A 26,100-nucleotide genomic window follows, 5' to 3' on the forward strand; every position below is an offset into this window, starting at 1 on the left:
CGTATCCAGGACTATTTTGAGGCAGGTTACACTTTCTGCAAATATTTTACGACTAAAGTTACAAAAGTGAAGTTTCCTTCTCAACTGTACAAATAGAGCAAGCACCACAGGTTGTCTAACTGTGACCAATCTATCCGCAACATATCCCACCATTGCCTTCACTGGAGTTAAAGATATGTCATGCTCGAGAGTGGACTTAAGAAGACTCTGTTTGCCAGTAAGCCTCAGCTCTCCGGCAAACGCCAAATGAAAAGTCAGCTGGCAAGTGGGATTATGTGGAAGATCAGTTCTCTGGAGAAATACTGGTGTACAGTGTCCCCTATTTAACAGTTTGAAATGTGGAGGTGGCGTCTAATGCTTAGTGAAACCAACGCTGTGTGTACAACAGAAGCACCAACATACATCTGAAATACATATGTTCATATCAGCCTCTCAAGTTGTCACATGGGATATAAAAGTGGTCTATTTCTGCTAACTTTAAATGTTTATAATTGAGAGGCCTGTCCGTGTGTCCAAGGTGCAAGTTATGTCAGTCCACAGCGTAAACTCTGGTAGCTGTGAAATGGATCTCTGATTCATGTCATGCAGAGTACCTCAGTCTACAATACATATATTTTGCAAGTGGGGCAATGCATGTGACTTTTTTTTCATTCTTATAGTGATATAATCCGGCCTCTCTGTGAAGTTACAGAAGGGTCCTTCCCTCATATATGCCACAGGACTGCCAGTACAGGAGATAGAAGATAAAGGATTATTCTTGAGACCCTGCCCAGAAGAAGAGATCCATGAGATCTTACATTCCAGCTACCATATAAAGTGGATACTACTGTGTCTAGATCCATACATGAGCAGAGCGTGCATGCAGCCAGAATAGTTTGCAAAGACCCAGACTCCACAGGATCCCATTCAACAACCAAATGCAGAAGGTGTGGGGGCTGATGGTAGTACTAGACCACAAAGTGAGTCTGTGCAGTGTAGAAATAATGCTTGGGGTCTGGAACAGCAAAAACCTCGCTCATATGGCATAGTTAGAATCTTCCAGCTGAGAGGGGCTGTCTGGATAATAGGGATCATAGAGCATAATTCGAATATTGGTAAGCAAATAAAGGAATTTTGGTAACCTCTTTCTAATTAAGGATATTCTACTAGCCACCGATCTAGGGTAAGCTTAATCTACTTGTTATTCATATCCATCAGCTTGACAATAACAGACCCATAATTTTCAAGATATCACCATATTCTTAACCTTGTGAGTTTATTTGCGAATTGAAGCCCCACACCAGTGCTGTGAATATACAGTTTCCTTCAGTACAGAAGGACTCCATAAGTGGGAATATCTTAGATTTATACCAAATAATTTTCACCCCCAAATTGCAGCCAAATGTAGTAATATCCATAATTATGGGGGAAGAGATTAGAACACAAGTCTCTCACAAGCAGCAAGATGTCTGGATAGATAAATAATAACAGTTGGCAAGAAATTAACAGTACTCTGTGTGCGTGAAGCTCTTAAAGATTGCAAGCCAAAGGCTCCACCATAATCGCAGATAAAAGAAGGGATGAGGACACCTCTCTTTGTTCCTCGAAGTATAGGCAACGACAAAAAGCAATTGAATGTAACTCTGTCAGCTCTCTACATGGTAATTCAGTAGGCCTTGGCGGGTATTCCCCAAAACCTATTCCCTTAGGAATGGTCATTGAAAATGGGCAGACTAGCGAATCAAATGCTTTTCAGCATCCAGCAAGACAACTGGAAAGTCTGTAGATGACTGCTGTAGTAATGAAACATTGGCACATAGATTTTGGGAGGCCGTCACCCCAGTGGTGAAGCAAGATTGGTGTGGTACCATCAGAGCCCTCATAAATGTATTCGGTCTATTGGAAATATCATCAGCTAGTATCAAAAACCTTAAAAAGTGGCTAGGTCCTGTAGGGTTGGCTTTTGGTTTTGCCCTTTCCAGGTCTCGACCACACAACCAGACACACAAATGTCTGTCGGGAGGCATATTTACAGAAGAGTTTAAAAAAAAAAAAAAAAAAAGCAGTTTATCCCAGATGTCTCCTGCCAAATGAAGAAGGCATCTATTTCAGACCCAGCGAGTACGTGCCCACTATCCGTGGAATTTCATGCAAGGGTATTTCCATCTGGCTTATGCATTGGTAGGAGATCTTGAGAGACTTTAAAAATAGATAAAGATATTAGAGTGGCAAACCACTGGCAGCGAGCATCTTCTTGTGCCTATTGGTGCACACGGCCACCAGGCAAAGTGTCACTGCTTCCAAGCTCTGGTAGTATAAAGAGTACCCTATCTTTGCAGAATTTAATTTAAGCTGTGCACAAAGGAAAGATCTCCAAATGCTCATCAAGACCGAAGTCTCCAAATGAAGAGGTGCTGAAAGTTTGCACCTGATGTCTTAAATATACAGAAGGTCAGTAGGACACACTTCTGATGGATACAACTACCTGTGGATTCCTCACCTCATGAATACTCCCATGGCGCCAGCATTCTACGGAAATCTTCTTACTAGTCTCTGCACGTCGACGAGGACGTCACTGTCTCGCACGCGACGCCGTCTGACGTCATACAGGCAATAAGAGGTCCTCGACGACGTGCGGACGTCAGTTCCCTTTTTTCCGTGCATTCGAAACGGTTATCTTCGAGGGAGCAACTGTTACTCTTGCGGTTACAGTGTATATCTTGCTGCGTACTCTTTCTCTGTGGAAATAATGTCGCAGAGAAAGTCTGGATTTAAGCCTTGTCGTGAGTGTGGAGGCAAGATGTCGGTGACGGATCCTCATTCCGATTGCCTTTGGTGTTTGAGCTCCGACCACGACGTCTCGACTTGTGATTCATGTCAGCACATGAATCCGAAGGCCTTTAAAGAACGTGAGGCGAAGCTGTTTATGGCCAAGTCAAAGGAGAAGCATCACAAGAAGTCTTCTCCAAAACATCGGCGTCATCGAGACTCCCGGCGCCGTAGAGAATCTCGGCGTCATTCAAGGGAGGCTCGTTCCAGGTCTCCGGATCGGCGCCGAAAGACATGGGAGGTCAGCCCCACGGTGACGCCGCATCCTTCGACGCCGTTGCCCTCTCCGGCGTCACCAACTTCGCCTGGACAGGCGTCGGTGATTGAGGTATTGGAGCCTCAAGTGTTTTCTCCGGCGCAGACGCCGAGGCCGGAGTCGGGGTCGCCTCCGAGACAGGCACCCCAGTATCCGGCTTTTCCCACCCCTGGAGCCGATAGTTCCGCATTCTTGAATGCGATGTATGCCATCTTCCAACAGATGGCTCCAGGGGGTGCTCCGGCTGGGCCTTTGTCCTTTTCTTTGGGTGATCCTGCGCCTCTTCGGCCGGCACCCTTTATGCCCTTTCTCCCGTTTAGGAACGTGGGCTCGCGCCAGTGGCCGCTCCGGTGGCTTCGGAGGGATTGGCCCCAGGGATTTCCATCCCGTCGACGTTGAGATTTCGGCCTGTGACTCCGGTGGGTCCATCTGTTTCAGCTGCTCTTCAGTCGGCGCCGAAGTTACCCGTGGCGCCGGATGCGGCGTCGGTGGCTTCGGAAGATCGGCGCCGATCTCCGACTTCGGCGGAGGCATTGTCGACTCCGCGGATTGAGCAACGACTGCATTCAAGGAGGCGTGCTCTCCGGGTACTAGAAGAGCAGGAGTACCAACGAGCCCTAGAGGAAGGAGAGCTAGAGGACTCGGGTGATGGGCTGCGTGGACTGGAGTCGGCCAGTGGGCTGGACACTTCCCCTGAGTGGGACCTTTCGTCCCCGGGGGAATATACTGAGGAAGCTGCTTCCTTTCATACAGTGGTACGGAAGGCAGCTAGTTTTTTGGGCCTGCCTTTGCCGGTGGTGGAGGCAAAACAAAACCTTTTGACGGAGGTGTTGCATCCGGCCTCAGCCGCGGCGGAGCCTCTGTTACCTTTTAATGACGCTCTGCTGGATCCGGTTTTAGAGGTGTGGAAGAGGCCGGCATCTTCCCCAGCAGTTCACAGAGCCGTGGCCAGGAGGTATCGGACGGCTCCAACTGATCCTGGTTTCCTATCTAGGCACCCTACGCCGGAGAGCTTGGTAGTGCTGGCCTCCTGTTCGTCCAAGTCAGCGCCTGGTTCTTTCCCGACGGTGCCTGGGGACAGAGACTCAAAAAAGCTAGAGGCGCAGTCGAAGAAGATTTTTTCGTCCTGCAGTCTGGCGTTAAAGGCCACTAATGCGACCTGTATCCTGGGGAGGTATATTCATGCTCTGATGGATGACATCTCCTCTTCGTTTACAGAGCTTCCCCAGGGTCTTTTGGATCTTGTCTCTGATGCCCAGGCTGCTGCGACCCAAATTATCCAGACGGGACTGGATACCACCGAATCGGTAGCCAGAGCAATGGGCACAACTGTGGTGGAAAGGAGACAGGCCTGGCTCCGTAACTCGGGCTTTTCGGCAGATGTACAGTCCACATTGTTGGATCTCCCGTTTGATGGGGACAAACTGTTTGGGGCTAAGGCTGATACGGCCTTGGAACGTTTTAAGGAGAGCAGGGCCACGGCTAAGTCGTTGGGACTCCAAGCTCCTTCTTCCACGGCCTCTTCCAGATTCTTCAGGAGGTTTCGTGGATTTGGGCGTGGCTCTTCCTCCTCTTCCTTTCGGGGAAGATATCAGCAACCTGCCTCTTCCCACCCCTATAGATCTTTTAGGGGGAGGGGTAGGGTCCGCACCAGGGGAGCCTCTCAGCAGCACTCTGCCTCTTCCTCATCCTCTGGCGGGGTGCAGCAGGGGAAGCAGCCTTAGGCTTCCACCATTTCCCACTCACTCCTCTCCTGTAGGGGGAAGATTACAGCATTTTCTCACCAAATGGGAGACTGTTACGTCGGACACTTGGGTTCTCAGTGTCGTGGGAAAAGGCTACACCCTTCCCTTTCGGGAGTTTCCGCCCCTCATCCCGCCCCGCCCTTCGTATTGTTCACAAGAACACCTCCTGTTGCTAGAACAGGAGGTAGAAGTCCTCCTTTTAAAGGGCGCAGTGGAGTTGGTCCCGGAGCAGGAAAGGGGTCAAGGAGTTTACTCAAGGTATTTCCTGATTCCCAAGAAGGATGGTCGTTTGAGACCAATTCTGGACCTGAGGATCTTGAATTGGTTCCTCAAGCAGGAAAAGTTGAAGATGCTGACCCTAGCACAGGTGCTTTTGGCGTTGAACATGGAAGACTGGATGGTGTCTGTCGACTTGCAGGATGCTTACTTTCATATCCCGATACTCAAGTCACACAGGAAGTATCTCCGGTTTGTGGTGGGATCGCAACACTACCAGTTTGCGGTCCTTCCGTTTGGTCTTACTTCAGCACCTCGAGTCTTCACGAAGGTGATGTCGGTGGTTGCGGCAGAGCTCAGAAGGAAGGGGATAGCAGTATTCCCTTACTTGGACGATTGGTTGATCAAAGCCAAGTCCCCGGAGCTTGTGTTGCGTCATCTGCAGTCAACAACCCAGTTGTTGTTCGACCTGGGCTTTTCGGTGAACGAGCCCAAATCTCACCTGGAGCCCTCTCAGCGCCTCCTGTTCATAGGGGCAGTACTGGATACAACATTGGGTCGGGCCTTTCCTCCGCCTCAGCGGATTCAAGATATTCAGGATTTGGTTCCAATGTTTCGAAATGGAGCGGTAGTTCCAGTCCTCAAGGTCCTTCGTCTGCTCGGTCTTTTTGCCTCCTGCATTCTGTTGGTCACGCATGCTCGCTGGCACATGAGGGCTCTTCAGTGGTGCCTCCGAAGGCAGTGGTCTCAACACAGAGGGGATCTAGAGGGTACTGTCAAGATCTCCAGAGATGCTGCTGTGGATTTGAAGTGGTGGATTGCAAGCAACAATCTTTCACAAGGAAAGCCGTTCCAGCAGTCGCCACCAGTGGCCACAGTCATAACGGATGCTTCCACTCTAGGGTGGGGAGCTCATCTGGGGGATCTGGAGATCAAAGGTCTTTGGTCTCCAGAGGAACAGATTTTTCACATCAATCTGTTAGAGTTACGGGCTGTACGTCTGGCTCTCAAGGCCTTCCTTCCTCCCTTCCCTTCGTGGTCAGTCGGTACAGGTCCTAACGGACAATACTACCACGATGTGGTACATAAACAAGCAGGGAGGAGTGGGGTCGTACCTTCTCTGCAGAGAAGCTCTTCGACTATGGTCCTGGGCAAAGGACCATCGGATTTGCTTGATAGCAAACCATCTGGCCGGAGTCTTGAACGTGCGTGCGGACAGTCGCCACTTCTCGGCAGACCACGAGTGGCGTCTCCATCCAGATCAAGTCCGTTTAATCTTCCAGAAGTGGGGGTTTCCTCGGGTAGATCTGTTCGCCACTCGAGAGAACGCGCATTGTCCGTTGTTCTGCAGCCTTCAGTATCCGATGCAGGAAGCGTTGGGGGACGCGTTTCAAATGACCTGGTGCGGCCAGTTGCTTTACGCGTTTCCTCCCATACCCTTGATTCCTCGAGTATTGAGGAAGATTCGCCAAGACCGGGCTCTAGTAATCTTAATAGCTCCGGATTGGCCAAGGAGGGTGTGGTACTCCGACCTTCTCCAACTCTCAACGTGCCCGCCGCTCCGTCTCCCCTTCAGGGCAGACCTCCTCTCACAGTCGCAGGGGCAGGTTCTACACCCCAACCTCCAGAGTCTGCACCTACATGCCTGGAGATTGAACGGGGCAACCTGAGTTCCTTCTCTCTCCCGCCTGAGGTAGTGGATGTTATATTAGCGGCCAGGCGACACTCCACTAAATCTATCTACGCTAATAGGTGGTCTAAATTTGTTGCGTGGTGTGGAGAGAGGCAGATTGATCCTTTACATGCTCATCTATCGGACGTTTTGTCTTTTGCTCTATCTCTGGCGCAGAAAGGTTGTGCAGTGGCTACCATTAAAGGTTATTTATCGGCCTTGTCAGCCTTCATATGTCTTCCAGACCAACCATCTTTATTTAAATCCCCTATTGTTATCAGATTCTTGAAAGGTCTTCTAAATCAATATCCTCCAAAGCCATTCGTTATGCCGCAATGGGATTTGTCCTTAGTCCTGACTTTCCTTATGGGGTCCCCTTTTGAACCTATGCATTCTTGCCCCTTGAGGTATTTGGTTTTAAAAACAGTCTTCCTGATAGCTATAACATCAGCAAGGAGAGTGAGTGAGTTGCAGGCCTTATCAGTAAAACCCCCTTATACAACTTTTTATGGGGATAAGGTGGTGTTGAGGACCAAGGCTGCTTTCCTCCCGAAGGTTGTTTCACCCTTCCATTTGGCTCAGGCAATTACTTTGTCCACGTTCTATCCTCCGCCTCATCCTTCCAAAGAGGAAGAAAGACTGCACCGTCTGGACCCAAAGAGAGCGTTGAGCTTCTTTATCGATAGAACAAAGGATTTCAGGCTGGAGGATCAGCTGTTTATTGGATACGTGGGCAAGAGGAGAGGAAAGGCAGTCCACAAGAGAACACTATCCAGGTGGGTTGTTCTTTGCATTAAAATATGTTACTCTTTGGCAAAGAAGGATCCTCCTGAGGGCATTAGAGCTCATTCCACCAGAGCTAAGTCGGCCACTTCGGCCTTAGCCAGAGGTGTTCCTGTGGTCGACATCTGCAAGGCCGCAACTTGGTCGTCCCTTCACACTTTTGCAAAACATTACTGTTTAGATTCTGAGGTTAGAAGGGACGGCCATTTTGCACGGTCAGTGCTGCAGGATTTCTTGGTTTGACCATTTAGGCACCCACCGCCGGGCGTGGTACTGCTTTGGGACTCTATTCATGAGGTGAGGAATCCACAGGTAGTTGTATCCATCAGAAGAACGAGTTACTTACCTTCGGTAACGACTTTTCTGGTGGATACATTAGCTACCTGTGGATTCCTCACGGTCCCACCCGCCTCCCCGTTGCCTTTATGGTCTTGCCAAGTAATCCTTGAGTGTGCTCCTCTTGGTCTTTGAGGGTGCAATAGATGTATATATATAATATATTTATATATATAGGTATATGTGTATATATCTTTATGTATATACTTGGTGTGTGTATATATTTTAAAAGAGAGAGTTTTATATATATATATATGTACATAAAAAGATTTACAGTTATTCATACAATGTGGTGTATTTTTACAATATAATGGATGTTGCTTTGTTCTTTCATTGCATTGCCTGGTTGTTCTCATGCACGTAAAAAATGATTGGTACTGACGTCCGCACGTCGTCGAGGACCTCTTATTGCCTGTATGACGTCAGACGGCGTCGCGTGCGAGACAGTGACGTCCTCGTCGACGTGCAGAGACTAGTAAGAAGATTTCCGTAGAATGCTGGCGCCATGGGAGTATTCATGAGGTGAGGAATCCACAGGTAGCTAATGTATCCACCAGAAAAGTCGTTACCGAAGGTAAGTAACTCGTTCTTCTTGCCTAGGGATCCCAAGACCCATACTATCTCCATGAAGAATTCTGAACGTTGCTATTGATGAATCTTGTTTTTGGACCACTTATGTGATACATGCTATGTTGATGAACTGTTGTAGAGCGTAGTACCACCTGAAAGTCTCTTGGTGCTGAAGCTTGGTTAGGACAGTGGAAATTGCAGAGAGGTACATTTGAGATGACAGCAAGGTCTTTAATTCCCTTCTGAAGCCAAGTAGGAGGGGATTCAAAGGGTTGAGTGTTTAAGTGAGCTAAGACTGAAAGTGCACACCCTCTCACCATGTAGGGTTTGGGCATAAGAAGACCGCAAAAAGACATGAACTCCATGGTAGCTGTCTGATTAAGCAGTTGCATCTGTTTAGGGGCTAAGCTCCAGATGTGATCAACAAAGGATAATGTCTTGAAGGTGACATGGGCCTTGATGGAAGCCAGTGGAAAGTGTTTACACCCTGAATGATCAGACAAAATTAGGCTGCAGTTCAAGATCTTTAATTTTTAATGGACTGGAGACACTCAATCAATGACAGCTTAATTTCTATACAGGTATTGTTGCAATAGTCCAGTCTCAAGCTGATGATTACTGAAATAACAGCTCCCCGGCTGGCTTTCCCTCAGGTAGAATGTAATTTAATTCCTAACTGCCACAACTAGGCTGGCCATCTGAAGCAAAGCATCAATCTTCACTCCAAAATATTTGACTGTTTTGTATTTTTTCAGCAGGGACCAAGGAAGGGCTAGAGAGCCAAAAAGAAAATTGCATACCCTTGGTGCTACCACCTGTGATGAGTAGCTGTTTCCTCTGTTTTCATTTTAAGTTAGTGAGCAGCTATCTAGTCTGTGACTGCAGAGAGGCAGCGCTCTCGGAAGAGATCAACGTAAGCACTATTACTTAATCTGAACAGCAGTTTGGTATCCTGTACATAGTGTACAAATTAAGGCTGTACAAATACATCTAGAAGTCTCATGTAGCTGGAAGGGATACAGGAGAGGTCAGAGCCCTCTAGCACCCTAAATTTCAGCCTATTGGTCAGAGAGGGTTTTAGAAATTGGGTCTCTAGTTGCAGTGGTTTGCACCCTGTCCAAGTAGGGACCCTCACTCTAGTCAGGGTAAGGGGGCCACACAGCTAAGATAACCCCTGCTCACCCCTTTGGGAGCTTGACACGAGCAGTAAGGCTTATCTCAGAGGCAATGTGTAACGTATTTGTACACACAGTAACACAGTGAAAACACCACAAAAGTACTCTACACCAGTTTAGAAAAGTAACCAATATTTATCTGAGTTAAACAACACGAACACGACAAAAATCCAACATACAAAAGCAAAGATACAAATTTATAAAGATTAAATTTCAGTAAAGTGCTAGAAACACAATAGCTTTAACTGGGGGCTGTCACGACATCTTGACTGAGTCGTTCCCAACAGTCCGATGCCATTCACAAAGGAGTGCGGACCGGTCACGAAGTAACACGGACCCTATGCACAGTACCTCGGGAAAACAAGGAAACAAAGACGTTGCACTGAGTCACGGATGTGAGGCTTTGTTTAGTTACTGCTATGGTTGAGGTAAGACTGTTCCTTACTGCTAGGCAGGGGAGGTGATGCGGCACTGGTGGCAAGGTGTCGGTTCTTTACGATCCAGCGAGGTTGATGAATCCAGCAGGTCAAAACTAGAGGCATTAACTTTGCGGTGTCGCGATCACATCACAGGGCCACAGGTGTTGCAGTGGAGTTTGGTGTCACAGATGGTGGTGACATGGCACTTGGGACTCACCCTGAGGCAGAACTTCAGAGGCTCTGCAGTGGTGTCGGTCGCCAACATTGCACTCAGCGGAGACCATTGCTCTGGTGCAGGCAGCGGTGTAGAGTCTGGCAGTGGTGCTGGTTCCAAAGTCTCTCTGCAGTCGTTGTACTTGGTTTCTTCTGGTTTACACCAGAACTCGCTCCCAAGGGCCCAGGAACTGGATTTGGCACTACCTGGCAAGTCTGGTCTCTCAGCAAGAGAACCCAGGTGCTGGCAGCTTAAATTTTTGATGTCCCTGAGACTTCTAACAGGAGGCAAGCGCAGTCCAAGCCCTTGGAGAACCTTTGGAAGCAGGATATAGAAAGCAAAGTCTAGTTGCTTCGCTCCCAGGGCAGAAGCAGCATGCCAGCACAGCAAAGCAACAGGCAGAGTGGCAGTCCCTCCTACAGCATCCAGCTCTTCTTCCTGGCAGAATGTCCTCAGTCCAGAAGGATTCTAAAGTTGTGTCCTCAGAGGTCCAATACTTATACTCATTTCTACAGTTGAAGTAGACAAACTTCAAAGGAAAGTCTTTGTGGTGCATAAGACCCTACCTTTCCTGCCCTGGCCCCAGACACTCTGGGCAGGGAGGGGGGAATTTGAAGGGGGCAAGCGGGGGGGGGCTTAGAGGGAGTAGAGACTGCTTGGTGAAAAGATAGGCACAGCCCTACTCGGGTGCAAATGTCTGCTTCTACCACCACTCTAGCCTAATAGGACCCATCAGGATATGCAGAGCACGTCTCCGCTCCCTTTATGTGACTGTCTAGATTGAATTCACAGACAGCCTAACTGTAATTCTGACCCAAACGTGTATTCCACAGACAGAGGCACAGAATGGTTTTACAATTTAAAAACCAACTTCACCAAAAGATGTGTTTTTAAATTGTGAGTTCAGAGACCCCAAACTCCACATCTCCATCTGCTCCTAATGGGAAATTACACTTAAAAGATATTTCACGGCAATCCCTATGTTACCATATGGAAGATATAGTCCTTGCAATAGTGAAAACAAATTTAGCAGTATTTCACTATTGGGACATGTAAACTACACCAGTACATGTCCTACCTTCTAAATACACTGCACCCTGCCCATGGGGTTGCCTTGGGCCTACCTTAGGGATGACGTACATGTAGTAAAAGGGAATTTTTGGGCCTGGCAAGTGGGTGCACTTTTCCAGGTTGAGCCGGCAGTTCAGAACTGCACACACAGACACTGCAGTGGCAGGTCTGAGATAGGTTTACAGAGCTACTCTTGTGGGTGGCTCAATCAGTGCTGCAGGCCCACTAGTACACTAGTAGCTTTTGATTTACACGCCCTGGGCACACATGGTACACTATACTAGGGACTCGCTTAAGTATGCCAATCGTGGATAAACCAGTCACCAATACTGTTTAGACAGAGAACACTTGCACTTTAGCACTGATCAGCAGTGGTAAAGTGCCCCGAATCTTAAAGGTAGCAAAAACGAAATGCAGCATAGACAAAAAAACAAGAGGTCAGCTGTCAAGTTTTGGGATAACCCTGCAAAAAGGGACATTTCCATCAGAGGGGAATGAGTTGAATGTTAGTCTTTGGATGTTTTTCTGATCTATGAATTAAATCTCTTTAACATTGTACCTGGGAACCCTGTCTTATTCAGTTGGTCTAAAGTTTATAGTTGTCATTTTCAAAAACTGCTGAGAGCTGTAACAATCGGTGCTAGACAGTGTGGAGATCAGCTGCCAATCAGAAGCCATCTAAGACCGTAATAGACCCCACCTCCATGCTCAAATGAGGATGAAAGGCAGCTTGTGCATTGTTGAGAATTTCTTCCTTCTCTATGAAAAAACTTAGTAGTTTACATACTTGAGATGAGATTTAGAAGTTTGGCAGACCAAAGAAGAGTGGTGGGATAATAGTGGAAAGTGTCTAGTGGGTTAAGACCACGTTTCTTTAGTAAAGGAACGTCTATTGCAATCCTTAACACATTGTGGGCATTTGCAGACCTGAGGGAGGAACTAAGAATCTCCATAAGAGGAGACCATAAAAGATTGTTCGATCTGGCATGAAAGGCGGTTGTGATCGAAGCACGATTTTGTTTACACTCACAAATTGGTCCATAGCAGGATACCCTAATAGTTCACAACTAGACCGTTGCATGGAGGTTGAGAAATGGAAAAACTGATGCCAGATGTGTGTTTAAAAACAGAGAACCTTCATTTAAGGATTTCTGTGAGGTTTGGCGACTAAGCAGGTGACTAGTTAATTGCAGAATGGTTGAGCATGAATATACTAATATCCATACTAGAAGCCATTATGCAGCAAGATCCCTCATTGATAATGTTGAACTTTATTTCTCATTTTGGGCTTTGGGATAGATACTGCCTCAGTATTTTTATACTTCTTTTATACTCTGGTGTTCTGCCCCCATGTAGATTTTGTCCGTTTGGTTTCACATTTTTTATAGATATGTAAACACTTTTTAAATCAAGAGTACAGGTTGTTCTTTTTTTAATTTAATCTAAGGTTGAAGAGATGTACCACTAGAAGAGGTTTTACGCTGTAGTACTAGTCTTAAAAAAACAAAACAAAAACAAACAAAGCTCACTCAAATTCATGGTGGCAGAAAGAGACATTGCATAACGGTGAAGGAAGCGTGGTGGTACCAACGCTTGTGGAGTGGTGCATCAATATGGACTGGCACACTGCATTTGAAGTGCAGGCCTCGAAAAATCATAATGTTACTAGACCTGCTGGTGAGTAGCTTCAATAATGTACTTGACCCAGAAATGGGTCTCCAATTGTGTGATCCTAGGCAAATATTGTATTTTACAGTCTCCTTTTTTTTCATTGTCACCAGTGCACCTTCTTATGTGACTTCATCATTTCTCCGGTAAAAAATCCTCTTTTGTTTGATTAATTACACTAAACGTTTGCTTCATGTTTAAGAAATCTAGCCCACATATTAGGTACACAAGATCCATGCATGACTTGCCTCTTAAGTTTACTAATAGCTTTGCCATCAGGGCAGGAGTGTTTCTCAGTTTGTTTAAACACTCACTTTCAATAAATATATTACCAATGTATGATGTAATAGCGCACTGTCAGTTACAGACAGTAAATTTCCAAGCAATGTCCAACAACCTTCCCACTAACTTGCAGCTTTATTGATAAAACTATATAGTTTATTACTAAGCTGTGAAAATTGGGTTTCAGAAATCATTTATCATTTGCAGATCACCAAGTAAAGTGTCATAACTTTTTTTTCATCCTATTAAAGTATTTTTTTCATCACACAGAAGTAAAAAAAATGGTCTTTAACACTACTGAAATATATTTTGAAATGTTTGTAAAGTTGACTTAGTTATATAAATGTTGTGTGTTAGGGAAAACCTGATACCAAAAGCCTTTCACTTCACGTAGGTCAGACAGTTGACCTTACAAAATCCTGGAACTCTGCAGTCACAAGGAAAAATATTTGCATTACAAGAAGACATACTGACTTTTGACCTCTGTCTTTGAACACAAAGCAAATGTGACAAGAATATGATTTAAAGGCATCTTAATTGCTAATTCAGTTTCTGACTGAACAGAACTCCTGTTCTTTGTCCACTCGCCAGAAGGATCCAGTGGAATCTAAAAATAGCTCGACTTCATAAAATAAAACTCACCATAGCGAGTGGTCGAGTTTATTGTTCGAGGCCTGAAGTGGTATATGAAAGTTGTAACTGTCGCAAAAGTTAAAAAATAAAATAAAAAAATTATGTGTATGTATGTATGTGTGTATGTATGTATATATATATATATATATATATTTTCTTTTTTTTTTAGAGGCTTGGGGCCATACCGATTGGCGTTGGCTGGAGTAGGTCACAAAACTAAAAGCATAAAAAGGGTGTTTAGGTATATTGTGTGCAATGGGTTGACCTTCTTGCTATGGAAGGTATGCATACTGACTGGTGTCTTTTATCTAAGTATTTTGAATTTATGATAAAATTATGATCTACATGATCCAGACCAGTATATTTATATTACCATTTCACTCATATTAATTGACATGACCAATTATTCACCTCCTGTGTGACGCTGTTGAGTTTACAAAAAATCAATAAAATACGGTTACAAGCTTGATGATCTAAGACATCAGGGTACATGTGATATCTAGTGTCGGAGGATTAACTTATTTTAATATGAGAATACATGTAGATATTGAGAAGGTCTAGCCTTAATAGACACAGCATGTAATTGTTGATCTGGCTGGGAAAGTGTAGTTTGACATGGTGGGAGCGATTGAATTGGGGACCAGATAAGTGAAGTTCTGCTGATGCCTCCACAAGTTTGTGAGCTGTATGGGAAGGATGCAATGGTTGATGGTGTTGCGTGCCACAGGCAAACCCAGGAATAATAATATGGCGCACACACAAAGCCATTATCCATTGAGTGGAGATGCCCTTCTCTGATAATTTGTAACTTTGTTTTTGTACCATTTCAAAGTCTGAGACCGGGCTGTAAATCACTGCCCTGATATTGAAGCTGACTCATTATTTGCAGGTGGTCATACTCTAACCAGTAAATACATTCTCCTGTTTTCCATATATCGAGCTCTAGCTCACGACTGGGTATTGACACTGATTATTGGTCATTATGCTCTCTGCACCACTTTATTACAGTTGGCTTTTCTGGAGAAGTGGTAAGGGAGAGGCATCTTGTAGAGAGGACCACATCACACTATGGAGGTGGGGGGAAAAAGGTAAACTCTTTCATATGGTCTCTTATCTTAGTATTGCTTTGTATTTTCATTGCCTGAAAGCCTGTCAGTTGATCGCTTTCTCAGTGGTGGCAGAAGTGTCAGCTGTAATCCAAATTCTGACCTGTCATGGCAGCTGTCCTTCTCCCTGCTTGTTTCTGGCAGGGCAGGTGAACCTGAGAGTCCACTTGGTTGTGGTTGGGAAAGATGTGCTCACGTTTACAGGAAAAGTTCAGCCTTAGGGAGTGTTCATTAGTCTGATCACAAAAAAAATCAGGCGAATAGGTAAGTGAAGTTTCAGCTGTCTTGGGGAATTGAACTAATTTGGAGAATGAATGATTGAGTGCCTGCAGGCTTGCATCAACAATTGATAATCTAGAGATGGCTGTCAAGGTTTGAAGAGGAGTTGAAAAGACAGCTTGACCAGGGTGATAAAGGTGGGCAGTGCACAGGCCAGATTGAGGAGTTTTTGCAATGTTTACGGATCTATCTGTCAGAAGGGTTGAGTTGATTCAGTTTTCTTTTTTCCCCTTTCCATGTGCAGCATTAAGCATTTTGCAAAACATCTAATAAAGGTCGGGAAACAAAGACCAAAATACCACAATTAGATTTTTGTGTTCCTAACTTTGCCTGTTGTTGTATAGTATGGAATCTTTATTGCAGTCTATCTGAGCTACTTGTATCTTTTGGAGGTACAGTCTCTCCTCAACACTAAGTAGTCTGACTTCAGGTGAAGAATGTATAGAGGTAAGAAGGAGTTGAACTGTCGGGTATTTAAAAAAAAAAAAAAGAACAGACCAGGTAGGCTCCCGCAAAAGAACAACAAAATATTTTGGTATTCGCGGACTTGAGTTGAAAATGATGCGAAGGACATGGGCCCCTATGCTCACAAGATGAGATTTAAATATTTAAGATGTTAATTTGACCCAGTCTGCTAGAGTCTCTCGTGTTAAAACAGGCTCTTAGGGCATAGAAATTCTGATTGTGGGGTTGCTTTAACATAAGCAAGTGGCAAAGAAACGTGGAATAGGAAGGTATGAACGCTTTAGAGAGGGTGATGCGGTCTACTCTTCAACCCCCTGGAAATTCTCTCCAGCAATTTTGTACTTAAGAGTTTGAATTGCCCTTTTGCTCTGTGTTCTGTTAAGTATTTTTGGTTTTGATCTGCTCAGCTCCATGCTATATCACCAACACCAAACCCCATTTTGGGAATTATCAGCTGATTAGCTCTATAATCATCCAGTCAGTGGATTGGGAGCTCACCCTTGTTCTGCGAACACAGGCTAAAGTTCCCTTTATACATAGCTCTTAGCAAGCATACTACTCCAAAATTGTAAGTGTGTTCACATGAATGCCAAACCTTATTTAAGCAATCTAGCCATTACAATGACATTGAGTGCATGCAAAAATAAACTATTTAAAATGGCATCAAATGGCTTATTCCTCTTACTGCCCACATCTATGTGTTTTTCTTGTTTGGGAACAGTCAGTCTTATGCCATTGTGTGCACGGGCGAATATGACTAGAGGATTCTTTCTTTTTCTTTGTATTTTTTATTTTTGTTTCCGGGACCAAAGGTTTGTTCTATTTTTTTATTTTTTTATTTTTTTTTATCTGTGGTTATATATGTTTTGAGGAACAGGTTTTGAGCAGAAATTCCAGAAAATCTTTTAATTTAATGTTTTATGCACATCTGGCATCTAAGTTATGACTTCCTTTCATGGAGTGCTAAAATTACTTACAAGGAAATGCTCTATACGTTTAATATTGTGTGCATCATGTGGAGTATGTGTCTTTTGAGCTGTTTTTAAAACCTGAAAATATTTTTTCATTTTCCTTTACAATGAAAGGTTCGAGGTGTGTTCGTCTCAGCAATCTACTGAATGTCTCAGAAGAAGAATCACAGAAAGAAGCCGCTGGTGATGAGTCTCTGAAAAATGTGAGTATCAGACGGCGACGACGTTCTACCTTAAGAAGTAGCAAAGGAGAGAGTTCTTTTGTTGGGGTATTATCCCCTCCTGGCCATTCCACATTGGGTGACTTGTCACAAATCCATGGTGAAAATGAGCAGACTGGAGTGGCTGTGCCATTGGATGACCTGTGTCTTGACAGTGTTGTGGAAAGTGCAGCAATAGATAACTGCCCTCTTGAAGACCAGACGGATCTAGAACTCTCACTGGTTCCCTTGGATACTTTGGCAGCGATCAAGAGCTCAACACCTCAAACAAGATCGAAGCCAGCTCCAAGGAGGGAGCGTGCCGGGAGGGAACGTGTCCGGAAAGGAAAAGCAGATGCTCCTGTTATTGCACCTCTGAAAAAGCCCTGGGAAAACTCAAAACCAAGAGCCAGGTCGAAGAGCAGAGAGCGAGGAACTGGAAAACAGACTGCAACTGGCAAAGAAAAATTGGACATTTCGGTCTGCTCTAATGATGCATATGACTTTGTTGCGGAAGAGAGTGTCCATATCACCCCATTTCGACAAGGCAAGGTTCCTGAGGAAAGTGTAGTAGCGGAATGCCAAAGCAGCAGTGGCGATAAGAATGAATCAGAAGAGGATGACAGTGTGTATGTGCCTTACAACAAAAAAGCCAGGAATAGGCTAAGTCTAGAGGAGGAGCAAGGCAGAGCAGCTCCTTTAAGGCCACGGTCTAAGAGACAGCCAGCAAAAGCACAACAGCAGTCCCTGGACGAAAAAGAAAACGGGAAGAATGTAAAATCTGCACCGAAGTCTGGAGTTGGTAAGTGAGACCTCATACCAAGTAGATTTTTTTTTTTTTTAATTATATAAATTCGTTTGTGACTTGTAATTCTACATAATTACACGTAACCTTGTAGAGACAGACGTGTATTGGATAGTCTTTATCTTATTTGCATGTATAACTTCATTTTAGTTTAGCAGGCCAACTTCAAAAATATTCTAACTTGGAGCCACAGGTAGACGTGCAAAGTTAATCCTTCAAAATGTAACAAATCATGTTTAATAGTGGATTTGTGTAGTTTGGTTGTACTAGTGGGGAGACTGCAGGCTGGGCAGGAGGTAGGTTTGCATTTGATATGAATTGTTTTCAGTTTTCCCCCTTGTTTTAGACTTGGATATGAGTAGTGATGGTTAGGCTTCATATATTAGGAATTTGTCACTTAAGAGATTAAGGTAGGCAAGAAACTCATTTGTTAAATAATATGTAAAGCAAATTCACCCTTTTTAAAAAAAATCTTTAATAAAAAGGTAGTCTTTTAGAATGTAATTTTTCTTGGCTTTCTTACGTCTCATCTGGAAGCCATATTTAGCAATCTTTTGTCTGCAGACGTTTTGTGTAAAAATCCTATATTTGGGCTGCACCTTCCTTATCCATTGTTTAGTTTTGTCAATCTCATGTTTTATTCAATTGCTTTTCTCCTATTTACCCCTCCCATATAGCATATCTTCTTTACTTCCTTTGCTTGGATGACTTGAATCCTTGCACTCAAGGTTTTTTTTTCTTTCTGTCAGCACTCCATAGAAGGGCATCTGCTTTCCATGTCTCTCCCCGTTGTTCGCTGCTTCCGCCTACTCATCCCTGCATCCTCACCCCATCCTGTTTTTTTTTATTTTATTTTTTTAATTAGAGCCAAAATAGCTGCTGCTTCATGATAGTGCCTAAATCGTTATGCTGGTGGTGCTCTCTTTCTCTTTCGCTTTCTTTCTCTCTCTTTCTCTTTCTCGCTTTCTCTCTTTCTCTTTCTTTCACTTTCTCTTTCTTTCTTTCTCTCGCTCTCTTTCTCTTTCTTTCTCTTTCTTCCGCTTTCTTTCTCTTTCTTGCTTTCTCTCTTTCGCTTTCTCTTTCTCTTTTTCTCTTGCTTTCGCTTTCTCTTTCGCTTTCATTTTCTTTCGCTTTCTCTCTTTCGCTTTCTTTCTCTTTCTCTTTTTCTCTTTCTCTTTTTCTCTTTTTCTCTCTCTTTTTCTCTTTTTCTCTCTTTTTCTCTTTTTCTCTTTCTCTTTTTCTCTCTTTTTCTCTTTTTCGCTCTCTTTTTCTCTCTTTTTCTCTTTTTCGCTCTCTTTCTCTCTCTTTCTCTCTCTTTCTCTTTCTCTCTCTCTCTTTCTCTCTCTCTCTTTCTCTCTCTCTCTCTCTCTCTTTTTCTCTTTTTCTCTCTCTCTTTTTCTCTCTCTCTTTTTCTCTCTCTTTTTCTCTCTCTCTTCTGTCCCTTTATCGTTATGTCTGGCATCCAAACATAACTCCATTTGAATGTTTTAATATATTTTGAAATCATTTGTAATTTGTCTCCTCTCCTCTCTCTTCTATCCTCTCTCTCCTCTCAGTAACTCCTGTAATGAAATTGAGAAGTCTTACTGACATGCTGCTTGATGTCCAGTTCGAAGGGGAATGGGGAAATCAAAACTTTAATTGCCTCTGAAAGTTATAGGCTTTGATAATCCTAATTATGTTTTTCTTGTAAGTTTCCCCCTGTAGCAAATTGTTGACTTCTTTGTGAACATCACACATGTGCTAATACTAAGAATGTATTTGGGTGGGTAGTTTAAGTTATCCCTAGCTGGAGGGCTGTTTATTGTGTTTTGTTATGTGAGCTTGGAGCAATTGATGGACTTCGTTTTGTAAGTTTGCTAGATGAGTGTCGGGCATCGGTGAAATAGAGCTGTGAGTTTCTTATCCCAATGGAGCATGTTTCAATGAAGCTAATAAGTCGCTCAGCTTACGAGGAACATGTATTTCTAGTTTATTTTTCCAGACGCCTGCAGATCTGTATTAGATGGATGGGACAAACATTTGTGCATGTAGGGACACCTTTTGTCGACTTCTCCTCGGACTGTGGGGCTTGGATTCAGTGGTGTCTTTTGGCATCAAATCCGGTGCTGAAGTTACTCACGGTTGGAGGGGACCTGCAGAAAGAGGCTGCAGACGGTGATGGGAGGTCCAGTATGGCCAAACCCAAGGAGGGGCTCAGCTCCTGGGTTTGGCCATACTGGACCTCATTCGCGCAGTCGACTCCTTCGAACTCGGGCTGTGGCGCTCGGGTGCAGAGGTGCATTGTTACGTCGGGCCGAGTGGTCAGAGACTTGCTCTGGGTCTTGGTGACCTGATGAAGAGGGGGAAACAAGGCAATGGTGGCCACTCTCTTGAATGGCCTTGTGGATCTTGAAGTCCCTCAACTGTAGGTCTGCTCTGATGCTGTTGGAATCTGGATTGGACCAACAAGGCTTGATTGCTGCCAGGGGTCCGGTGCCCCAGGTATAGGTGCAGGGAGCTTCCTGGTGGGGTCTGTGGCTCTGGACTTCGGTGAAGAGGCGGGGCTGACCTCCTGGGCTCCAAACAGTCTTCTCCTAGCTTGTTGATCCCTTGCAGGGCCCATTGGCCACAGGCGGAGTACCGGATGCTTCAAACTGTGACCGCAGGTACACAGCTCCTCTGCTCTAATGGAGATATTTTTTTGGTGCTTGGTGAAGCACTGGCAGCTGTCTGGTTTTCTTGGAGTCTGCACAGCAGCAGGACAAGTCTTTTATCCTCAAGGTTTCAGATGCAGCTGGCAGGGTTGGCACCAAGTCAGTCTTGCTTCTCAGTTCTTGAGTCAGCAGTCTTCTTTGTCGAATCCTTATTTTGTGTCCATCAAAATCTGAAGTCCTGGTATCAAGCAGTCCACTAAGTACTCAATTCAAGATTAAGGGTAGTAACTAATGGGATACTTACCCCTGGGGTCATCATGCCCGCTCAATGTCCACTTCCTTTGGGGACCAGTCATCACCCTGCCCCAGATTTCCTAATTCTACCACACAAAAGATGGTGGGATTTTAAATTTTGAGCTCACTTCAGGCTGGTCACCCCAGAGGTGTGTCCGTCCTGCAAGTGCAACACACCTCCTGCATAGCTAATTTTCCCGCCTGGTCAGGAGGGCTGGCATCCCTTAACCTCTTGAAAGAAGCCAGATTTGCATCCCAAAAGCTGTGGGCTCTTTAAAGCTCCCTGCCTTTGAATGCTAATTTGCAGGTCATCCTGTTGGGAGAGCAGGTTTTGTTTCTGCCCGCCCGAGAGCGTGGGCTCTCACCCTTAGGGATCAGAAATGTGTCTCTGGTGGTGGGCTAGTGAGATGTTCGTTGAGGGTTTATTAACCCCTTACCTGCTGGGCCTTTCCCCTAGTGCCAAATTTGCGTGTCCCCCTCCGCCCCCAACATCCTAGAGATTCTTAATCTACCCATAGTTTGTGGGTTCCTCTGGAAGAGATCGATAAATTAGCCAAAATGCAGCTACGTTTGGGGTTGTTTTGGGGATAAATGGGAGAAAGGTGCTGCAAAAGAAAGCACCTGTTTTTTTCCCCTGCAAATGGGATCAGTGAAGAGTTTTGCGATGCTAAAATCACGAGCTTCTCAGCTTTCAGGAACAGGCCCACTTGACTCTTGAGAATCTAATTTTTCAACACAGTTTTGGCATTTTACTGAGGCATTCCCCATTCTTACTATTTTTTTTGTGCTTTGAGCGTGCTTCCAGTTAGTGACAGAAATGCATGTGAAACCAATGGTGGATCCCGGACAGCTAAACATTTCTGGAAAGTAGACAAAATTCTGAATTCAGCAAGGGGTCATTTGTGTTGATCCATCGAGGTTTTCCTATAAAAATTAACAGTTGAAATAAAGAAATATTGGAATTGAGGTGAGAAAACAGCCTTTTATGTCTACGTTTTCATAAGTAACCATAGGTTTTAATTGTATACTGGGTATACAGTAATTCGTTTGGTAAAATATAAAGGGTGGAAAAAAGGTATCAAGGAAACCTATGTCTTTCCGAAATGGGCACAGTATATGGAGTTTAGAAGCAGTGATTATTTGCACATCCCTGAATTCGGGGATTCTCATACTAGCATGTGAATTACAGGGCATTTCTCAAAATGACTTATTTCTTACACACTGTCTTACATTTGGAAGCCACAAATGTAAAGAAAGACAATTAGCAATAAAACTGGTTCTTCTATTCTGTGTTTCTCCAAGTATCCTGATAAAAAATGGTACCTATCTTGTGGGGGTGGACCTAGTGCTCACAACAGGAAACGCCCCAAGACACAACGTGGACACACCACATTTTCCTAGTGAAAATGGATGCATTTTTTGCTAGGCTATGGATCTTGGCCTCTAGCTCAGCTGGGTCCTAGGGAAAACTAGCAAACCTATGCATTTTATAAAACTAGACACCTAGGGGAATCCAGAATGGGGTGACTTCTGGGGCTCTCACCAGGTTCTGTCGCCCAGAATCCTTTACACACTTTGATTTGTCTAAAAAACACATTTTCCTCACATTTCAGCAAAGCAAAGTTCTGGAATGTGAGGGGAGCCACAAACTTCCTTCCACTCAGCATTCTCCCAAGTCTCCTGATGAAAATGGTACCTCACTTGTGTGGGTAGGCCTAGTGCTCGTGATAGGAAACACCCCAAACCACGACATGGGCACATGACATTTTTACAGTAAAAACGGACATTTTTTTTTTTTTTTTTTTTTTGTAGAGTGTCTACCTGTGGATTTTGGCCTCTCGCTCAGCCGGCACCTAGGGAAACCTATCAAACCTATGCATTTTTTAAAACAAAACTAGACACCTAGGGGAGGCCAGAATGGGGTGACTTGGGCTCTCACCAAGTTCTGTCACCCAGAATCCTTTGCAAACCTCAAAATGTGTCTAAACACATTTTCCTCACAATTCAGAGATGCAAAGTTTTGGAATCTTAGAGAAGACACAAACTTCCTTCCACCCAGTATTCCCCCCAAGTCTCCTGATAAAAATGGTACCTCACTTATGTGGGTAGGCCAAGTGCTTGCAACAGGGAAGGGCCCAAAACATACTATGGCGCTAATGATAACTGAGTTGAGTGTAATAATTAGTCCTGGAATCTGGAACTATCGAGGGAAACCTATTAAACCCAGACTTCTTAAAAAATAAATAAAAAAAAAAGACACCCAGGGACGTCTACGGAGGTGTGGGTTCCCCTACACTAGTTGGTAGGAATTTTGTGGATCCCTGCACATTCTTGTAGCTTGTGACAGAAAAACAAGGAAAAATTGTGTTTTTTTTATTCAACGTTTCCCCTTTGCAGGGTATTCAAGGTAAGAAAATGTTGTGGAATTCACACAAGCCACACTTCCATGGACTGCCCCGGGTGTCTAGTTTTCAGAAATGTCTGATTTTGATAGGTTTCCATATATGGCCGCCAAGCCCAGGACCAAAGGCACAGGTTATAAAACCAGGCTGTTTTGTGTTAGGTAATTTTGATTTGTCCACAATAGGTTTTAGGGCACTTCCCTGTCGCGGTCACTTGCCCACCGACACAAGCGAGAAAGCGTTTGTCTCTGGAGACTTAGCAGAACGCTGGGTGGTAGAAAATTTGTGTCTGCCAGCAGATTCCAGGACTTTCCCTCATGGAAATGCAAGAAAAATTAGTTTTTTATGCAAAGTTTGTGATTTCAGGGGGATTCTGGGTGAAGGAAAACTGGTGAGAGCCACGCAAGACCTGCACCCTCTGACTCCCCTGGTACTAGTGAAGTTAATCCACCACTCACACTGGTTGGTTTTAGCACCTCCAGAAATTATGGTTTCAAAGCATGACTACTTATCAAAGTATCTGAATATTGAAACCAAGCCTTCTGAAGGTGAACCATAAAGCCACTTCACGGCACGAACCGCTTTGTGGTCCATTCACACACAACACTTTATACCACCAGCTACAGGCCTCATCCAGCCAATCACTGCACTCACATCAACTTACTGCTGCCAGACAAAGGCCCATCACATTCATACGCCACAGGACGGAATAAGTTTGACTACATTTTACCACCTGTCAAGTAACCGCCTCCTTCCTGAACATTACCAAAGGCATGCGTAAGGAACCCTAGCTAATGGCTCCCATGACAACCAAATGAGGCTGCGGAAGACATGTTTTTCATGTGCCTCTAGCGCACACTCTGTGCTAAATCCAACTCCTTCCAGTTTGTGGATGCAAGTTGGGGGTTGAGGTGTATTAGCTGAGCAAGCATGTCTACCTTTGAAACTAAGTCAGACATGCTGGGGAATTTACGCGAAGTTCCCTAAAGAGAACATCATAAACTGTGAAGAAGGGTAGTGTTTGGCACACTGGGTAGTACATGTGACTGTAACATATGTCCCAGCCACGGTTATGTGCAGTGCTGTGACTGTAATGCACTTACCATACAGCAAATTGAACATCTCCTAAGTTCTGACGGAGGATGAACATAGCAAGCAGGTCAAACGCTGACCCACATGTCATTGTTCTTCAGTGCCAACAAAGGATTTGAATCCATAGGTATAGATGATGTGCATCTGTACTTCCTTTACTATCTGCCTTCTGCCTGTGCAATATCCCTGGGAAAGCACCCCTACCATAAGCTTTTCATGTCTCTGTCCTCATCAGAGTCCTGACTAATCCTGTATAATTGCCAAGTGAAGCTATACTAATGCCTTCCGCCATTAGCTACTTGAAGCTCAAGAAAATCTTTCATGCTCCATCAGCGCACTTACTGTGCTAAATCAAACTCCTTCCAGTTTGTGGATGCAAGTTGAGGGTGTCCGAGCATGCCTTGCGTGGCCTATTCCTAGAACAGAGGGAGTATACCTACCTTTGAAACTAAAGAAGACATAACGGTTGATAGCTGAATACTTCCTAAGGTCTCTAAAGTAAGAAGCCAAACAAATATCCTGTGGGACTCCTTCACCTACTCTTTTACTTTTGCTTTGAAAGTGAAGCTACTAATTTAGTTTGCACAATTACAAACAAGTAGAAATGTTGGTGAATATGTCCCATAGGGCATTTGTTTGACTTAATACACTTACTCTGGCACATGGCAATCATGGTGGTCCTTCTGTAGCATATATAAGTTCTCTTAGAAGCACTTAAAAATGCAGTCACGCCTTTAACAGGGTACTCCATGACAATGTGGCATATGTTCTGTCCACTATATGTGCGGTGTGGAGACTATAATGCACGTTAATCGAACAGAACACCTGCCAGGTTCTGACAGTGGATAAAAGTGTCGAGCAGGCTATAAGGAAGTCCATGATTTCCTGAAGTAGATGAACTAAAAATCTCTGTCTGCTTGCTTAACTAATCAGTGGCCCATGGGTGTTCGGTATCCATGCACAGCCACTGAAAGGTTTACCCAATGGCAGCACCACCTCAGTCGATTTCCCAGATCTTTGTTTTCCTGCTTGCTTTACATTGTATCATACTAAAACAGAGGCCTGGCTGAGATGGGCACTGGGGTCAGTAAACGAGACTCTCCTTTCTCTTTCCCTGCTTCAAGCACACATACATTGACGACGTGGTCGATCCTTTTTGGGTGTTTTAGGAATGCGATCAGCAAAGTGTCGCTTCTGCAGCCTTGCCACATCCTCCAGAACATATGAAGTGGAGGCAGCTGCTTCTGTAGCAGCAGTGAGGCTTTCAATTACAGACAACTGGAAGTCAAGGAAAGACATAAGTCTTTCTGTGGTTGTCTGACAATAAACAACATACACATTGTATGTTGCCATCTGTATCCGGTGGGTAAACAGTTTCTTGTACCAAGTGCGAGTTTCCGACACGCATTGTATGGTTGAATAACCTGGTCGTTCTTGTCCACTGCACCCATGTACTTATTGTAATCGAGTATACAGGTGGGCTTGTGGATTTCGGCCATCTGACCCCAAACCATGATCGGGGGGATGGGTGCTCTCACCATAAATTGTAGTGAGCATTTATACATCACACCTATCCGAGAGCTTCTCTGCGAGCAGTTTGTTGGAACGCAACACAGTACTCTGGGATTTCTGGAGCTTCTTACAAACAAGCTCCTGCTGGAATCCATTTCGGTTACGAGTGTCTACTGCAGGCCGCAGTGCCAGCTTTGTAGAGATCACTGAACAGCTCTACTTCTATAAAAAAATTGTCCACACAAACATTATAACCTATCGGAAGGAGTGGCTGGACAAGCTCCCATACTATCTTTCCTGTGACCCTTAACGTGGGAGGGCAACCTACAGGGTTTAGCGTGGAGTCTTTCCCTGTATACACTCTCAAGCTGCACACATAGCTAGAAGAGTTTTCACACAGCATGTGCAGCTTGATGCCATAGCAAGCTGTTTTGCTCGCAATGTACTGTCTGAACAGCAGCCGTTCTTTGTACAGGATCAAGGACTCATT

General features: G+C 44.6%; 1 protein-coding gene across 2 annotated transcripts in view; it reads left to right on the forward strand.

Moving 5' to 3' along the window:
* SGO1 (shugoshin 1) overlaps window positions 1-26,100 on the forward strand; it is an 85,427-nt gene that overhangs the window by 29,373 nt on the left and 29,954 nt on the right. For both annotated transcript variants that reach the window (XM_069212062.1, XM_069212063.1), the window contains exon 7: window positions 16,784-17,671. In XM_069212062.1, the coding sequence (XP_069068163.1) occupies window positions 16,784-17,671 (888 nt within the window). The remainder of the gene's footprint in view (window positions 1-16,783; window positions 17,672-26,100) is intronic.

Source organism: Pleurodeles waltl, chromosome 10 (genome assembly GCF_031143425.1).
Source record: "Pleurodeles waltl isolate 20211129_DDA chromosome 10, aPleWal1.hap1.20221129, whole genome shotgun sequence".
NCBI lineage: Eukaryota > Metazoa > Chordata > Amphibia > Caudata > Salamandridae > Pleurodeles > Pleurodeles waltl.